Source organism: Chrysemys picta, chromosome 3 (assembly GCF_011386835.1).
Source record: "Chrysemys picta bellii isolate R12L10 chromosome 3, ASM1138683v2, whole genome shotgun sequence".
Lineage (NCBI taxonomy): Eukaryota > Metazoa > Chordata > Testudines > Emydidae > Chrysemys > Chrysemys picta.
In genome coordinates, this window is record NC_088793.1 from 139,403,109 (window position 1) to 139,420,191 (window position 17,083).

At 38.8% G+C, this 17,083-nt stretch overlaps 2 protein-coding genes across 10 annotated transcripts in view; one reads left to right on the forward strand and one right to left on the reverse strand.

Moving 5' to 3' along the window:
- Positions 1–17,083, forward strand: part of SDCCAG8 (SHH signaling and ciliogenesis regulator SDCCAG8) — a 208,088-nt gene that overhangs the window by 103,058 nt on the left and 87,947 nt on the right. The gene's annotated exons all lie outside the window — the stretch shown is intronic.
- Positions 9,833–17,083, reverse strand: part of AKT3 (AKT serine/threonine kinase 3) — a 303,148-nt gene continuing 295,897 nt past the window's right edge. Inside the window, exon 13 of the mRNA XM_065589153.1 lies at positions 9,833–13,696. Within this exon, the coding sequence (XP_065445225.1) occupies positions 13,695–13,696 (2 nt within the window). The 3' untranslated portion in view covers positions 9,833–13,694. The remainder of the gene's footprint in view (positions 13,697–17,083) is intronic.

Below are 17,083 nucleotides of genomic sequence, written 5' to 3' on the forward strand. Positions count from 1 at the left end.
TGACAAGGCTGGTAAATGTCCATGACAATATTGCAAGGCAGATTTATGACAAGACATTACAGTTAATTTACACATGGGAAAAACATGTATATCCATGCAGTCAGAATGTGTGACCCCTCTGCCCTTCAACAGCTGCAAGCACTCAGAAGCCAATACACCCTTTATGGAAACAGTAGTTGGCCTCTCCTGCGAGTGTTCCCCACCCCAATACTACTGAGGTACTCTGCCTGCCTTTGCACTCCACAAGCAAATCCCTCCAAAAACAGATATCTGGATACTTTATATTCATGTTTACCTTTTAACTGTGGCAGCAAAAGTCTTTAACTTACAGATTGTCAGCCAGGTTTTTGACTGTCCAGAAACATAGCAAGCCCTGAAATAAGTGCTATATTTAAGAGAGTGTAGTGCATCACCCAGGCTGTCCTTATCACTTTCTGCAACCAGCACAATTGTTGGTTAATAGGGTTCTAAACATTAATCTAACGTTGATGAAGGCCTTCCCCAGACTGTTCTTACTACAGAAATAGGGAAGATGATGCTCTTGACAGCCCAAACAAGAGTCTGTTGTTTGGCATGCCAAGTCCTAGAAATGTGTGTCCCGAAACAGATTCCTCCAGAGGGGCTGGAGTAGACAGATATCACTAGAGGTGCACTCGGAGCACTGCAATTAAATCCTATTCAGTTGTAGTAGGAAAAGCTCCCAGAGGTCTGTTCCATCGTAATGAGCCGTTTGTAGTGATGAGAATGGGGCCCCTTGTCATGGTATCAAACGGATAAGAGTTATGAACCACCATGTGAAAGAAAGCATGCCTACTAATTTCTGCCTCAGCCATACCAACATCCTTTAACCACTGTGATCTTGTCTCTGAACCACTCGGCCTTGTCAGGGTGTTTAGCTGAAAATGGTTAGATTGGTATTCATGGACCTCCATTTTGTCATATGTGTGGGAGAAGCATATGCCCAAGATGTTCAGCCAAGAAATGAATGGTCTGGATCAACATGTCATAGTAACCATATCCTAGCAGGCCCATATAAATAAAATTGTGTAAGTAATAGCAATAGCAATAACAAAAACAACTCATTCACTTCAGGCACTTGCTAAAGATCTCAAATGTACAAAGAAAATAGAGCAATCCAGGGGCACAGTCTTTTCAAAATAGATTGCCCTGGAAGGCAAACCCTCCCACCTCAAAGGCAGAGCATTCAACAATTTTGAGCAGGTTGGGGTGAGTATATATTTTCTTCCCTACATTTAAGAAAAGGAAAACCCACCTTCTTGATACTTTAGACTCCTGTTGATAATTGCTCATCTTAATTAATTAGTCTCTTAGAGTTGGTAGGGCTACTCCCACCTTTTCAAGTTCTCTGTATGTGTATATATATCTCTTTACTATATGTTCCAGTCTATGCATCCGATGAAGTGGGCTGTAGCCCACAAAAGCTTATGCTCAAATAAATGCGTTAGTCTCTAAGGTGCCACAAGTACTCCTGTTCTTTCTAAAAATTTGAGCATTTAAGACCTTGACTTAATTATAGTCACCTAATTTTCTTCATTCCATATTGTGATTGCATCTGTGTGTTTAAAGTTCAGTTTTCTGTGTTGTATTCCTTTGATATTTCAGGATATAAAATAAGATGTTTACAAATACCAACCAGAGGCTGATACTATGCAGCAGTTCAGTAGCAAATATCTACTTTGGGTATTTAACCATAATTGGGATCTTTGATTGGCCTTACGTGCACTCACAATAGTAATAAAATCTAACTACCAATCCATTTGGCAAACTTCTTTAAGCAGTAGCAAATTTGCTTTTGCTGTTTTTATACACCTCTTTGAGATTTTAGGCTTAGGCTGTTTAAATTTGCAGTTTTCCTATAATGGAGAACTTAAAATGAGGATAGACGAGTACCGCTAAAACAGCCTTGCAAACTGTCGTGAAAATTTATCAGCCCAAAATCTATGCATCTACCCATTACCAAAATGATCATCATGAGGGGAGGGACCTGAAACTAATGATGATTTACTTTCCCAGCAACAAAGGAGTAGAATTTTGCAAGGCTTTGGAAGAGGTTTTTTCCTTCTAATAATCATGATAGTTTGATTCTGCTGGGCTCAATACTGCTCCTATTGAATGTGATGGTAGCAGTTCTTGTTAATGATATAACTGTCCCCTTTTTTGAATTCTACTGTGCAGTGGGCTTCAACTGGATCTTGGGCCAGTGAGTTCCACGGGCAAGCTAATAGTGTGTTTTTATTTTGTTTTTTGAATCTTTTTATAATTTTTTAGGTTTGGGGCCTTTCCATTTAATTGAACATCCCATTGTTTTTGTATTATGAGATTGGGCAAACAGATGTGCCCAGACTGTCTTCTCTGTATCATTCATATTATACCTTTTATCACGCCCCCTCTTGTTCATCTCTTTTCTAAAGTAAACCATCCTGTTATGTTCAATCTCTCTCCATATGAAAGTCTTTCCATGGCTCTAATTATTTTTGTCAACTACCTCTGAATGTTCTCTAAAAAGAGCGATATACATTTTAAAGACTAATTAGAGTAGAGACCTACAATGCATAAGAGTTAATGTTGCTCTGATAAGACAATATCCTGACCCAAGGAGATGATAGTGTAAGGGTGTGATCTTTCAGACCTTATAGGAGAAGTCACCCTGAAGCAAAGACTCCAGGAGGTATGCGCTAAGGGCCAAATCATGAGAGATGTTAAGGATCTGCAATTCCTGTATATCTAAGGGAACGTTGTAGATGCTCATTACCTTGCATGATTTGGTCTTAAATTAAGGCAGGGATGGGAAATGTGGAAACAATGGGAGAGGTTAATGCATTAATCTAGATTTGTTCACTTAATTTTTGTTGTTGAAAAACAAAATAAGTGCATGTGTTTGGGGAAGGAACTGAGATTTGAAAAATGTGTCAGTTTTAAACTCAAATCAGATTCTAATCTCTGTTACCCCACTATAAATATACTCAAAGCCAGGCTACTGTGTATAGTTGCCTAGGTCCTGATCCTGAGCAGGGTTTAGTACTCTGAACTCAGTGGAAGTCAGGGATACTGACCACCTCCAAGATCAGGCCCGTAGTTCCAACAAATAGTGACAGCCACTGTGTAGCCTAAACCTTAGTACAACATTTTAGTGTGCATGCATAGTAGCCATTTAATTAATAGCATTGTCATTTTTAAAGATTGTTTTTCAAACAGCCACAACTTATCCACAGAGAGTACCAATTCTTGATGATTTATGGTCACTTCACTGCTGATATAAGCTGGTGTAACTCTGTTGATCGTAACAATGCTGCACTCACCCATACCAGCATGAATTTAGCCTTTAAATATCAGCCTTTTTAAGTAATCCATATACAAAAATTCTTCTTCTTTTTTTCCTAAATGTGGTTATTCTGGTTGGATAACTCAATGGTTGAACAATTTTTTTCCAACTTTCAAAAATAAAAAAGTTCACCTATGGATTGATGCCAAGCATGGACAGCTCCACGGATACATATTTGGAAACACATGAGCTAAAAAACAAAAAGAGGAGTCTAATTAAAATTGTCTTGTAACCTTAACTGTTGCTGCCATGAGAGCTATTGTTATTTGCTGTACCATGTTGCAAATGTATTAGTCAATTTACACAAATACCCATTCATTCAAATATGCATCACACCTGAGTTCTATAAATAAAATGCACAAGCGAGCTGAAATGAGGCCTATGTATCACTGGGAAATGGCTTTAAAAGGCTGGATACAAATGGAATTTTCTCATTGGCTTTCTCAATGTCATCCCTATGTCAATAAAATCCAGAGAAAATGTGTTTTAAATTTTGCCCTCTTTAAATTTCCATTTGTAATAGCAGTAATACACTTCAGGCAGTGCATTTCTGGGGGATTATTGCATTTCTCAAGTGGCTGGAGTCACTCACTCTTCAGCCCCATGCCTCACAACACACCCGAGGCGAGCAATAATCCCCAGCAAGGCACTGCTTGTCTTGTCTTATTGCTTAATTATTATACCTATTTAATGCTATTTAGAACATTGTCAGCTGTTGAGAAAAGGTAATTATCACTAGTCAAATGAAAAACACTTTTTTGGCTGCCTTACGGATACACATTTTACTGGTACCTTGATACATAATGAAGCCTGATAGCAAAACTTTTGCTTGTCTCTTCTTCAAGCCACAGCTGTTTCCCTGCTAAATTCATCCCATCTGTCTTCCCTTCCGTAAGGCTGTAGGCAGTATAGCATAAGTACAGAAGCAGTTCAGTGCTATTTTGGATAAACATAACTGAAATTTGAATCTTTGCCATTTGCAATGCACACATTTTGTTTTACTGCTGTAAAGAGAGCTGTCAAAATAAAAACTACATGGATAATTTACTGAAATACAGTCAAATGTAAGGATGATCAAAGGGAAAAAATAAAAATATACCTAGGGTCAATATTACTCTCTAGATATATGCTGAATCATTGACCTCTTGACACTGAGGAGTCCAGAGCTGCTGGCAGTGAGCACTGAAGAACTCTGAAATAGTGCACAGAATAGGGAAGTTAAAATCCCAGTGTCAAAAGGTTAGCAAATAACATGTAACCATGTGTGATGGCATCATATGTGATATCTGGCTCGCTATAGGACTTCACTTGCTTTTCTCTATATGCCGTGTATAATGGGTTGACTTAATGAACTTCACTGTAGCTCAGTACTTAAGATCAAAATTTCAGAATGTGTCTCATTGCCACTGGAAATGGGAGGTATCACAGTTCAGGTCAGCTGCACTTGTATTCCCCCTCCATGGTCTAGCAAGGGCACCAACTCTAGGTTCCCAGCTCCTTAGCTATCATCTCTCTTGGCTAGAGACACACGTTTCTCTCCCTTCTGACCAGGGTACTTTCAGGCTGAATAGTTCCTGCTTACATCATTATTCCCCAAAGGCCAGGCTGCCAAAGCAGGCCTGCTTCGCTTCTCTCCCAGAGATAGAGAATGTAATTGTCAACAGTTATAACTTACTATGCAGTTCTTTCAGAGCAAGCACTTTTATTTTTAAGGTCAAAGAAAGATTCATTACAGAGAAAACACATTTAAAAACAATAAAAACTTAAATTCATGCTAATGAGTTTACCAGAGATCACCCCCTGACTCTAACAAGGGCTCTGGCTGGTGAATAGTCCTTCAGACCCTACCAAGGTATTTTCCTGTGATCACAAGTTCATCACAGCTTCTGCTCAGAACCAGCCCCCAAGTCTTATGGGGTCTGAGTGGGCCAAAGGCCTTCCAACCCTTCCCTAAGGATGGGGACCCCTTTGCACTAGAGGTCCTGTCTGTTTGCTGTATCAGAAAGAAGGCCCGGAATCAGTTTTAACTCAGGATTTTTGGTCAAATAGCCTTTCTTTTTCTGTTGCTCCCTTGAGAATCCAGTTTGAACCAGTATATGTAATATTCTCTCCAGATGGTAGTAGCTCTCTGGAGTGTTTTACCTGAGTGAATTTGCCTAATCACCTCACAGTGGTCTTAGTTCCTGGAGAGCTGTAGTCCCCCTCCCCCTTGGAATTACATACAATCCCTCAACGTTGTGCAGGAGGTCAGACTAGATGATCATAATGGTCCCTTCTGACCTGAAAGTCTTTGAGTTTGAGTAATAGTACATACACATTTTCATTTTTAATACAATTAACTCCTAAAATACTTAAACCTAATTCAGCAAGGTTTTTCCAGGATATTGTCACATTTGTCACAGGAGGCACCATAACTGCCGATGCCAATGAAGTTAACCATCTCCATCTACCCATTCCTCTTATGTTTGCAGTTTACTAGTTGACACACAAGAATATTAGTTCATACTTTACATTATATATTAAGAAACGTTTTGCACTCAGTTGTTTATCCTAAACTGGAAGGGGATGGTTTAGTGAGCTAAGGGTTGGGTTTGTCTATATTTCCTACCAGAGCTTCACATCCCAACAGGGTCTATTCAGCACTTCATCCTTCTGAGTTAGATAAATTAGGTACTATGCACTTCGCAGCGTGTAGGAGTCTTTCAGACACGACCATTAAAAACAATGTCTTGTCTATTCTACATAGATATTAAAGATCCCAGGATACTTTTTTAAGAGTAGCGGTTTAGCATCATGTCCTGACTATATAGTTTCCCCTTCTTGCACAGTTGTGTAGTATGCTACCTATAGTGTGTATCTAGTTGGTGAAGCATTTTTGGAGCTTTTATGAGGAAAGCTGAAGGAAACCTGGAGAATTTTTGTGTAGATAACCCTTAAATTAACTTGATGTGTTATAAGGACAAGTTCATATTTTCTGAACAGAGTGTTGCTTCTAAAACAAAAAGGTAATGCTTCCAAACTCTACAATATGTTAAAAAAAATTAAATGGACAAAAATAAATTTGACTTAACCCAGAAAATCCTTTCCTTGCAAATAAAACCAAAATCAATCTTTTTAGCTTTAGTGAATTAGTATGAAATGGTGCTGACATGAAATTAATCTAAATGCAAAATCTGGGTGACAGAAAGTGCTGTTTGTAAGGACGCTGGGGCTGACTGACCACTAATAGAATTAAGTTACTAATCAGTAAAGTAGGGCACAGAAGGGGAAAAAACAAGATAATGTCATGAGCTGCCTCCACATATGAAAGTATATTTTTCCCAGCTGTATTAAATGAAACATAAGTCCTTAGAAATATTACTGGAAAAGGCACCATTGTGTGAAGACCTTACATGAAAAACACGCAGTGGGATCTCTTGTAAATATATATAGCAGTATTCTATAGCAACTACCCAAAATACTGGATTATCACTATTGTAAAATGTAATATTTTGCACCAGTGTAGAGTATTGTAGTATCTTTTTCATTTAATGAGAATTGGAATAAGATTTATGCAGTAGCTATGCGTGTAAAATAATAATTATAATTTTGATTAACAATATAGATACATATAAGGATTATTTTGTTTTCAGGAGCCAGAATTTTAGCATTTAGTCTTCCTGCAAGTAATGAACTCTCTCACACATTCCTGCATAGCTAGGACTAGAACAATGATCCTTCAGCTTGAAGAAAGGTTTAAGTTAAAGGCTATCAGAGTAAGCTTGGCAGTAGCAGGAGGCTCCATTACCTCTCTGAGGACCAGTTGTTAGTGAGCAATATCAAACACATAGAACCAGTACATCGCACATTTCAGCTTGCAAAAGCTTGTGAAGACCTCAGCTTTGAAGGCCTGCTAGGTGTTGACTGGAAAGCCTACAATGGGAGCTTTTATCCAACTTGGGTTGTTTATTCTTTATTCAGTCAGCCAATTGGAGAAGGATGCTGCAGGTCGAAAGTGGATGCAGGTTAAGAAACTGGGAAGAGGTTGTGGAATGCTAGCTGGGCTCAAAGCCACATGCACAAGTTCAGTTGATATTTTTATCACCCTCAGCTCAGGCGTTTGTGATGTAGACTCACCTGGACAACTATGAGGCCATCCAAATGCTGCAGCGTAGAAGCCAGTTGCAAGCACCTTGATGAAGCATTTAAAAAAAAAATCATACTTGTAAGACCTACAAGATTCAGGACTTGCCTTTTAAAAATAGTTTTATATTGGCTTGATTAGCTGGTTTTATATATATATATGTATATATATACACAACAATGTAAAATAGTTACATTAAAAGAAGAATGTTCAACATCTGAAAAGTTTCAGAGTAGCAGCCATGTTAGTCTGTATCCGCAAAAAGAACAGGAGTATTTGTGGCACCTTAGAGACTAACAAATTTATTTCAGCATAAGCTTTCGTGAGCTACTGCCCACTTCTTCGGATGCATAGAATGGAACATATATTGAGGAGATATATATACACATACAGAGAGCATGAAAAGGTGGGAGTTGTCTTACCAACTCTAAGAGGCCAATTAAGTAAGAGGGAAAAAAAGCTTTTGAAGGGATAATCAAGATAGTCCAGTACAGGCAGTTTGATAAGAAGTGTGAGAATACTTACATGGGGAGATAGATTCAATGTTTGTAATGGCTCAGCCATTCCCAGTCTCTATTCAAGCCTAAGTTGATTGTATCTAATTTGCATATCAATTCAAGCTCAGCAGTTTCTCGCTGTAGTCTGTTTTTCAAGCTTTTTTGTTGCAAAATTGCCACCCGCAGGTCTGTCATTGAATGACCAGACAGGTTAAAGTGTTCTCCTACTGGTTTTTGAACGTTATGATTCCTGATGTCAGATTTGTGACCATTAATTCTTTTGCGTAGAGACTGTCCAGTTTGGCCAATGTACATGGCAGAGGGGCATTGCTGGCACATGATGGCATATATCATATTGGTAGATGTGCAGGTGAACGAGCCCCTGATGGCCTGGCTGATGTGATTAGGTCCTATGATGATATCATTTGAATAGATATGTGGGCAGAGTTGGCATCGGGCTTTGTTCCAAGGATAGGTTCCTGGGTCAGTGTTTTTGTTCAGTGATGTGTGGTTGAGGTGAGTATTTGCTTCAGGTTGGCGGGTTGTCTGTAAGCGAGGACAGGTCTGTCTCCCAAGATCTGTGAGAGTGAGGGATCATCTTTCAGGATAGGTTGTAGATTTTTGATGATGCGCTGGAGAGGTTTTAGTTGGGGGCTGAAGGTGACAGCTAGTGGTGTTCTGTTATTTTCTTTGTTGGGCCTGTCTTGTAGGAGGTGACTTCTGGGTTCTCGTCTGGCCCTGTCAGTCTGTTTTTTTCACTTCAGCAGGTGGGTATTGTAGTTTTAAGAATGCTTGATAGAGATCTTGTAGGTGCTTGTCTCTGTCTGAGGGATTGGAGCAAATGGGGTTGTATCTTAGAGCTTGGCTGTAGACAATGGATCGTGTGGTGTGTCCTGGATGGAAGCTGGAGGCATGTAGGTAAGTATAGCGGTCAGTAGGTTTCCGGTACAGGGTGGTATTTATGTGACCATCATTTATTAGCACAGTAGTGTCAAGGAAATGGACCGCTTGTGTGGATTGATCTAGGCTGAGGTTGATGGTGGGATTCCTTAAGGGCTTCTTTTCCATGGGTCCAGATGATGAAGATGTCATCAATGTAGCGTAAGTAGAGTAGGGGCATTAGGGGACGAGAGCTAAGGAAGCGTTGTTCGAAGTCAGCCATGAAAATGTTGGCATACTGTGGGGCCATTCAGGTACCCATAGCAGTGCCGCTGACTTGAAGGTATATATTGTCCCCAAATGTGAAATAGTTGTGGGTGAGGACAAAGTCACAAAGTTCAGCCGCGAGGTTAGCTGTGACATTATCGGGGATGCTATTCATGATAGCTTGTAGTCCATCTTCGTGTGGAATATTGGTGTAGAGTGCTTCTACCTACATAGTGGCCATGATGGTGTTTTCTGGAAGATCACTGGTGGATTGTAGTTTTCTCAGGAAGTCAGTGGTATCTCGAAGATAGCTGGGAGTGCTGGTAGCATAGGGCCTGAGGAGAGATTCCACATAGCTAGACAATCCTGATGTTAGGGTGCCAATGCCTGAGATGATGGGGCGTCCAGGATTTCCAGGTTTATGGATCTTTGGTAGCAAATAGAATACCCCTGGTCAGGGTTCTAGGCATGTGTCTGTACAGATTTGTTCCTGTGCTTTGTCAGGGAGTTTTTTTAACCTGTCTGGTCATTCAGTGACAGACCTGCGGGTGGCAATTTTGCAACAAAAAAGTTTCAAAAACAGACTCTAATGAGAAATTGCTGAGCTTGAATTGATATGCAAATTAGATACAATCAATTTAGGCTTAAATAGAGACTGGGAATGGCTGAGCCATTACAAACATTTGAATCTATCTCCCCATGTAAGTACTCACAATTCTTATCAAACTGTCTGTACTGGGCTATCTTGATTATCACTTCAAAAGTTTTTTCTCTTACTTAATTGGCCTCTCAGAGTTGGTAAGACAACTCCCACCTTTTCATGCTCTCTGTATGTGTATATATATATCTCCTCAATCTATGTTCCATTCTATGCATCCGAAGAAGTGGGCTGTAGCCCACGAAAGCTTATGCTCAAATAAATGCGTTAGTCTCTAAGGTGCCACAAGTCCTCCTGTTCTTTCATCTGAAAAGTGTTTGCGTGTACCGACGGTATACACTTTTTCCTCTCCAAAAGGAGCAATTTATGCTGTCTTTTCTAGTATAAATTCTAATAGACTCCATTAGCATTATTCAACTGGTGTCTCTTGGTTCCTACTGGAGGACTGGTACCCTTAGGAACAACTAGACAAATAGATCTATTGATCTGTTTCAAAACCTAGTTGCAAAATGCAACCATCTGAAAAAATCCCACTAGGGAACTTGAATTCACACACTCATAGAGTTTAGATATATTGAAGTCTCAAACACAAGTGAGAATTGGAAGGAAACAAAACTACAAACAGTTGAGCCAAAATGCCTTTAGGGCAACTAAGTTATTTTCCCAAGTACCATCATTATGAAAATTGTCAGTCTTAATGTTTTGTGGTATTCCTTCACACCTCATTTGTGCAGTTCAGAGTGCCTGGGCAAGAGTATGCATATCTGCAGATACTGTTTGATCATAGAACATGTTTACATGGATTTTAGGAGATTCCGTCACAAATCGTTTCATATATTTTCCAGTTTTTGGCTCAGTGCAATGATGGTCCATAGAGACTTTCTCATGTTATGCTGTAAAGATTAAAAAAAAATCCTAACAATTCTAACTACTCCTTCATTTTTGTCAGGTGGCAGCTTTTACTTGGCACATGCAGATATTATTGTTTAGGGTTTCCCCCCATTCTTTTTACAATGAGGTTTGCCCATTGTTCATACAAAAACCTCTGAGCATGTTTTCTATCCAGAGAGGAAAAAGTGGGGTGCAGAAGAAGTGAGCAGAGGGACAAAAGGAAGAAAGTAAAGAGGAACAGCTAGTAGGAAAAGAGAGAGTGGCAAGGAGAGGTATATTATAAAGATAAATACATAAAGTGAAAGAATAAAAACTGACAGAGGGTCCTGTGGCACCTTTAAGACTAACAGAAGTATTGGGAGCATAAGCTTTCGTGGTTAAGAACCTCACTTCTTCAGATGCAACTCCCTCTGTTGCTTTTTACAGATTCAGACTAACTCGGCTACCCCTCTGATAATAAAAACTGAGTTTTAATGGTACTAATTTTTTCTGTTCTTTTCTTCTTTAAACTTGGATTCTCCTAATGACCATGTCTCAGGGTAATTTAGACAATGCATCTTTACAAGTGAAGGGATACTTTGTGAACAGTTATACCAATAACAATGCTTTAAAGCTTTCTCTCAAAGTTTACTGTAAAAGCATTTCTGTAAACTATGTGATGAACAAAATGTTTGCCTGTTCCAAGTTCTTAAAGTCACTTATTTGGATACTCAGTCCCTTGTGAGGTGTGTGGTGATCCCGAATGAGCCATTTAAAAACTTTACAACTTTTGTCACATTTCATTCTATTTTATCGATCAATATTCTTACCAAAATGACAGCATTTTTAGATAAGTAGTTAATGGGCTGTTAAATACCTAGGGATCATGATGAGTGCCTAGAACACTGTGCTCCAGAAATTAGCTCTAAAAAGGCTCTAATACAGAGAAAAATCAGGAAGAGTGTATACCTGCCATATGTGTCCTCTCTCATTATAAGTGGAAAATATTGCTCATCTGATGTCAAATTCCTAATGAAAAAGTTATTAAAATATAGACTCTTCCCTCTTGCTAAAAATTGTTCTGGGTTTTGGCAAAATTCATTTGTCTCCACATTTTCAAATGGTAACTTCCGTGTTTTTTCCTTTTATGGTCTTTCATGGAGAATTTTTTTAATACTATAGCAATTTTTCATATCAGACTGGCAGATAGTGTTGCAATCAGTTGTTTACATAATCAGTGGGTTAATATTAAATATATCAATTATGCTTTATAGACATGTAATAGGATATTGGTCCCAAGAAGTTCACAATCTAAGGATCAAAACCTGCTCCACGTACATGAGGGCCCACTCCTAAGTTTTTATGTAAGGCAGAGCAACATTTTTCCATCTCTATATAACATAAGCTGTACTCCCAAGCGGAGGCCCTGCTCAAGCCCAGTTCACCACTTATGTCCCATTTAAGTGCTCTTTGAGGGATAAAGTAATGCATGGGTATTGTATTGGCCCCGTGTGCAAGGGTGAATTTTACACTTAGTGAATAAATGGTACGTATGTGTTAGCTTGGTAAGTTGTAAGATGTAAAATAACATTGCTATTGTTGCTTGGAAGATGAGAACAATTAATTTATTTCTAAAAATCAGCCTTTTGAAAGCTGGAATCTGACTAGTTGATGATAGTTCCATTGGTGCAGGTAATTCCATTCAATATTACAGTGGGTATGTTACATATCCACTCATCTAAGGGCAGTAGCCTGTCATCGCTAGTATCTGAGTATGTGGGATGCATGCATATCCCAGTGTTGCATTGTTTTCGTATAATTATTTAAAAATGTCAAAAGCTGCCTTTTGCAAAGTATGAATTACATTCATCCCACTAGGACATTTCATGGGTGAAATGTTACTTTTGTAAACTAGAGAGACAAGGTGGGTGAGGTAATATCTTTTACTGGACCAACTTCTGTTGGTGAGGGAAACAAGCTTTCGAGCTTACACGGAGCTGAAGGAGAGAGACAAGCTCTTCCACCAAAAGAAGTTGGTCCTATAAAAGATATTACCTCTCCCACCTTATCTCTCTAATATCCTGGGATCAACATGACTCCAACAACACTGCATACACTTGTAAACTGTAACTTTTGTTTTGCTCATTTGTAATATATTCTCTCTCCTGCTGCCCAAGCTCTGAGTCTGCTCAAGTATTGTAAAAACACATTTTGTCCCCATCCTTTGAAGAGGCGTTCCCCTGAGTTGTGTAAGTTCCCTTCCTTGTACATTTAATAGTTTATACAAGAGACAGGTCTGAATAAAAAAAGCCCTGGATCCAAATACACTCAAGTTTTATAGAATTCTGGTTAGTTTAGGCCTTTTTCTAGTTTATATTTGTCTTTTTCAGTTGCAGAAATAAACTTGTCCTGATTCCTACCATATGCTGTGAAAGAGCATGGGATTAAACATATGGGTTGTTGTTCAATGTGATTTCACGGAATTACCCCCATTTATCATTTTAATTGTGAATGAAAAAGGAATTTTCATTTAATTTGCATTGGGGAACTTTGTGCTGGGTGGAGACCTTCCCCTAATCCTCTATGGCTCAGCAGGGGGCTGAGAGCCTAGGAGCTCCTTCGCTGCCCTTATGCCTTAGTTGCATCTCTCAGAGATGGGGAAGTTTTTGCCTTTGGTGGCTTCTGTGACTGGGCACTTTCAGCAAAGTCAAGATGGGGGTTAGGCAGCACCTTGAGTGTTAGCATGTCATTGTCCCCTGTTGCAGCATCTATTTTGTCCTCGCATTTGGTGCTGTTGAAGCTTATTGCTCCACAGCTCAGTGGTCCTGCTACATTTGGATCCCTTCACCAGTTTGAATCCCATAGAACATTGGGGTCTTGCCGCTCTGAGAGTGGGCATGCGAATGCTGTATACACCTGGCTATTTTCAGAAGCCTACAGGCTTTTGATGTATTAGGATCACTGGAGCTTTGGCATCTTCTCTCCAGTTGTTGTGTTTAACTGATCCCAACGCTCTGTGGGGTGGGATCTGCAATCGGTGCTGTTCAGGGCTCGCAGTCCTGTGTGCAGAAAGAAAAGAGTTCAGTGCAGTATTATTCCTGTAGGTAGATTTTAAGTGGAGGATTTTATATCTAGGAGTTTTATTGGTTTTAAAAAGAAAATAATAATTTCCCACACTGACTATCCCATTGTATGAGACCCATTTTGCTATTTCCTTACTCAAGACAGCTGTGGTATCTTTAATATTGTTGTGTGATATCTGGGTTACATGTTGACTCTCTAGCCTTTGATCCAGCAAACACTGTCCAAGGTTGTTGTGCTCTAGTACAAATGGAGGGATGGCTACTCACAGATGTAAGTCAGTGTAAAGCATTAGACATATTCCCCTGTGCAGAGTGATAGTGAGTCTCCTGCCTATATAGCATGCTCAGTCCTTTGTTCACAAAGCTGCAGTTTAATAGAAGGAGGCAAAGCATGGATGCAGAGTGCACAGGTCCAGTCCTCAACATGGTAATATGGTACATATTCACACTTCCCTCTTGAGCCTTAATCATGCTAGGTGGCGGGGTAATTTAACAACCAAGGTTGAATTCCCTTCCAAGTCCTGTCCTACTCATTGCTTTTTAACTTATGCTTATGAACAAGATTCTGTGCTATCCAGGATCAAGCCTTTAATGACTCCTGTAGAATTGTACCAGGGGTCTAAATGTTCATATCAAGCTGTATGATAAATAAGAGACAATTCAGATAAAGGAATATCATGCTCAAGGATGCCTGAAATCAAATTTACTACAGTAGTTGAACTGGTGATGCTACAGTGAGATCCTGGAGTTTTAATATAGTGTGTTGCGGGAGAAAAGAGTCTCTTCCCTGATGAGGTACCACAAAATGTAAGGGTCTTTTAAACAGAATGAACAGGAAACTTTCCTATCAGATATGCAGCTTTTTTTTTTCTTTTCCCAAAAATGAGTCACAGGGCCTTAAAAGGGGTGACAATAATTCAGATATCAGTGAGTTAAAGAACAGACTCTAGAATCTGGGTAGAAAACTGTCCCAGATTCTAACATTCCTTTGAGATGACATTAGAAACTAAGGTAGACTTAGCATGAGAAACAATGCTTTTATTGAAGAGATTGCTTTTGTTAGGCACATATGTGAACCATAAATCCAGACTCTCAGTGCATCCGGTCACATATATTCATGTCAGCATCTAAACAGAGATCTCCAAATGTTCAAACATCCCTTTCAGATCGGAGTTTTATTTTGGAAAACTACTTTGTCCAATTAATTTTGATTACAATGATGTTCTGTTGGAAAGAGATGTCCGAAAACAGCATTTCACCATATGAAATTCTACTTACAAAGATGTAAAAAGTGTGTGCGCGCGCAGCATACAGTTATACTTTACAAACATACATAAATGTGTACATCACTATTGTGTAAGCAGTAATCCAGCAAGGAATATGCTGCTCTGATGTGTTATGCATGTTTTGGGTGTATTTCTAACCATAAAATTGAAGCCTGAGTGCCTCTGGCCATCTCAGAAATGTATATAAAAATAAGGATTTGACACCCAATACACATCTATGTACTATATTATTTTTGCTCTTAGAACTTTAAATGTTTGTTATAGATTTTCAACCAAGACTAGTATTGTTTTATATTTGCATAGATCAGACTGCACCTTAGTCCTGGTGAAATTATGCAGATACAAAAAAGTTGCCACATGCAGTATTAAGGATGAACAATTAACCACGCAAAAGTCAGGAAATGCAGACTTTTAAATTGAATGCACAATCTTAACTGTGCCCATTTAAGTATTTAATTGTAAGATCACAGGGTGTTCTCGAACACACATGTTTATTTAAGGGTTTTCTTAATGCATATATGAAAAGGGGCAGTGGAAAGCTTGTGAAAATTGAGGTTGAACACACATTTCCCAGCATGGGTGCTTAATTGTTCAATCTTAAAATAGTATTAATCTAGTTTTTTGCATTTAATATATATTTATGAAAGATAGTTCACAGCAGTTTTAAAAATTCAGAATTTTAAAACCACAAAACTGATTTTCTTTAAATGTAGATAGATTTTTTTTTAAAGCATTTTATTCATATTTTCTGTGACCTCATTAATAAAGACCATGTATTAATTAAATGACGAGCTTTTGAGAATACAAAAAGCAGTAAGAAACAAACTTGTTAGGCTAAATCTTCAGAAAAAGCTCAGCTGCTATAGATTATTTAATTAAAGATTTATTAAACAGGTAGGAAATTCAGCAAACGGCTCAAAGTTTAAAAGTCATATGTCTAACATTAAGAGAAGTCAAACACAGAAAAGATTAAAATTGAAAGTTAAAAGATTATTGAGACGCTGAAACTGAAGAATATTGAATAGTTCTTTAAATAACCTGTCAAATGCCCCTTTCTATGACTTTATTGTTCTACAACCTGTGTTTTGACAGTCATATTGAATAAATGTTTGTTCTTATCAATCATAGCCTGAAACTCAAAATGATATCGAAACTGTAATTCCAAGAGGGGAAAACCCTATGTGCGTGTGTATATACGTATGTACGTACGAGTGTGTGTGTGTGTGTGTGTGTGTATAACCTGTGTGTATATATATATATATATATACATTTAAAAGCATGATTTTGTTTCTTTAGTGATGTTGGAGAAATTCATGCTCTTTTCCCCTCTCCCCTTCCCCCCCGATCAAGGAACTTAAGTGGTGGAATCTCCTTTCTTAGAGGTTTTTAAGGTCAGGCTTGACAAAGCCCTGGCTGGGATGATTTAGTAGGGGGTTGGACTAAATGACCTCCTGAGGTCCCTTCCAACCCTGATATTCTATGGTTCTACTTTCCACTTCCATATTGCTTGCATATCTTTGTCCATATACAGACAGAAAAGCAATAATAAAATATATACACATAAATAAGGTTGTTTTTATGTAGCATCATAAAAATAATTAGGGATCTGAAAAAGAGGGTTTCACTTATGCTGTAGCATAAATTTAAACAAAGGGGGTCATTTATCAGTTTCAGAACTGTCAGGATAAGCCTAGAACACACATATTACAACCTTAAAACTGTTCTCCATAATCTTGATTATTTGATGGAACGACACATTGGCTTTTATGTTGCCACCACACTGTTCAAAACTTTTGTCCTTTACTGATACCTTAGACATTTTATGTTCCAGATTACTAGTACGTTTGTCCAGCCCTATTCTTAAAGGGCCAAGTCTGCAACCTGTTGAAGTCAGCTGGAGTCTTGGCCCCAAATCATTAAGGAAAAGCTCTTCTGTTTGTGCTGCCCCCGGGGGAACACTGGGAAGGAATTGTACCTCTTAAAAGCACAATTCCTTCCCTCTTTTCCCTTGTTTGGCAAGGATGGTGTCAAGGCAGGGGAACGAAGTATAACTTGTTGCTGGCCTATGAACAGCTGC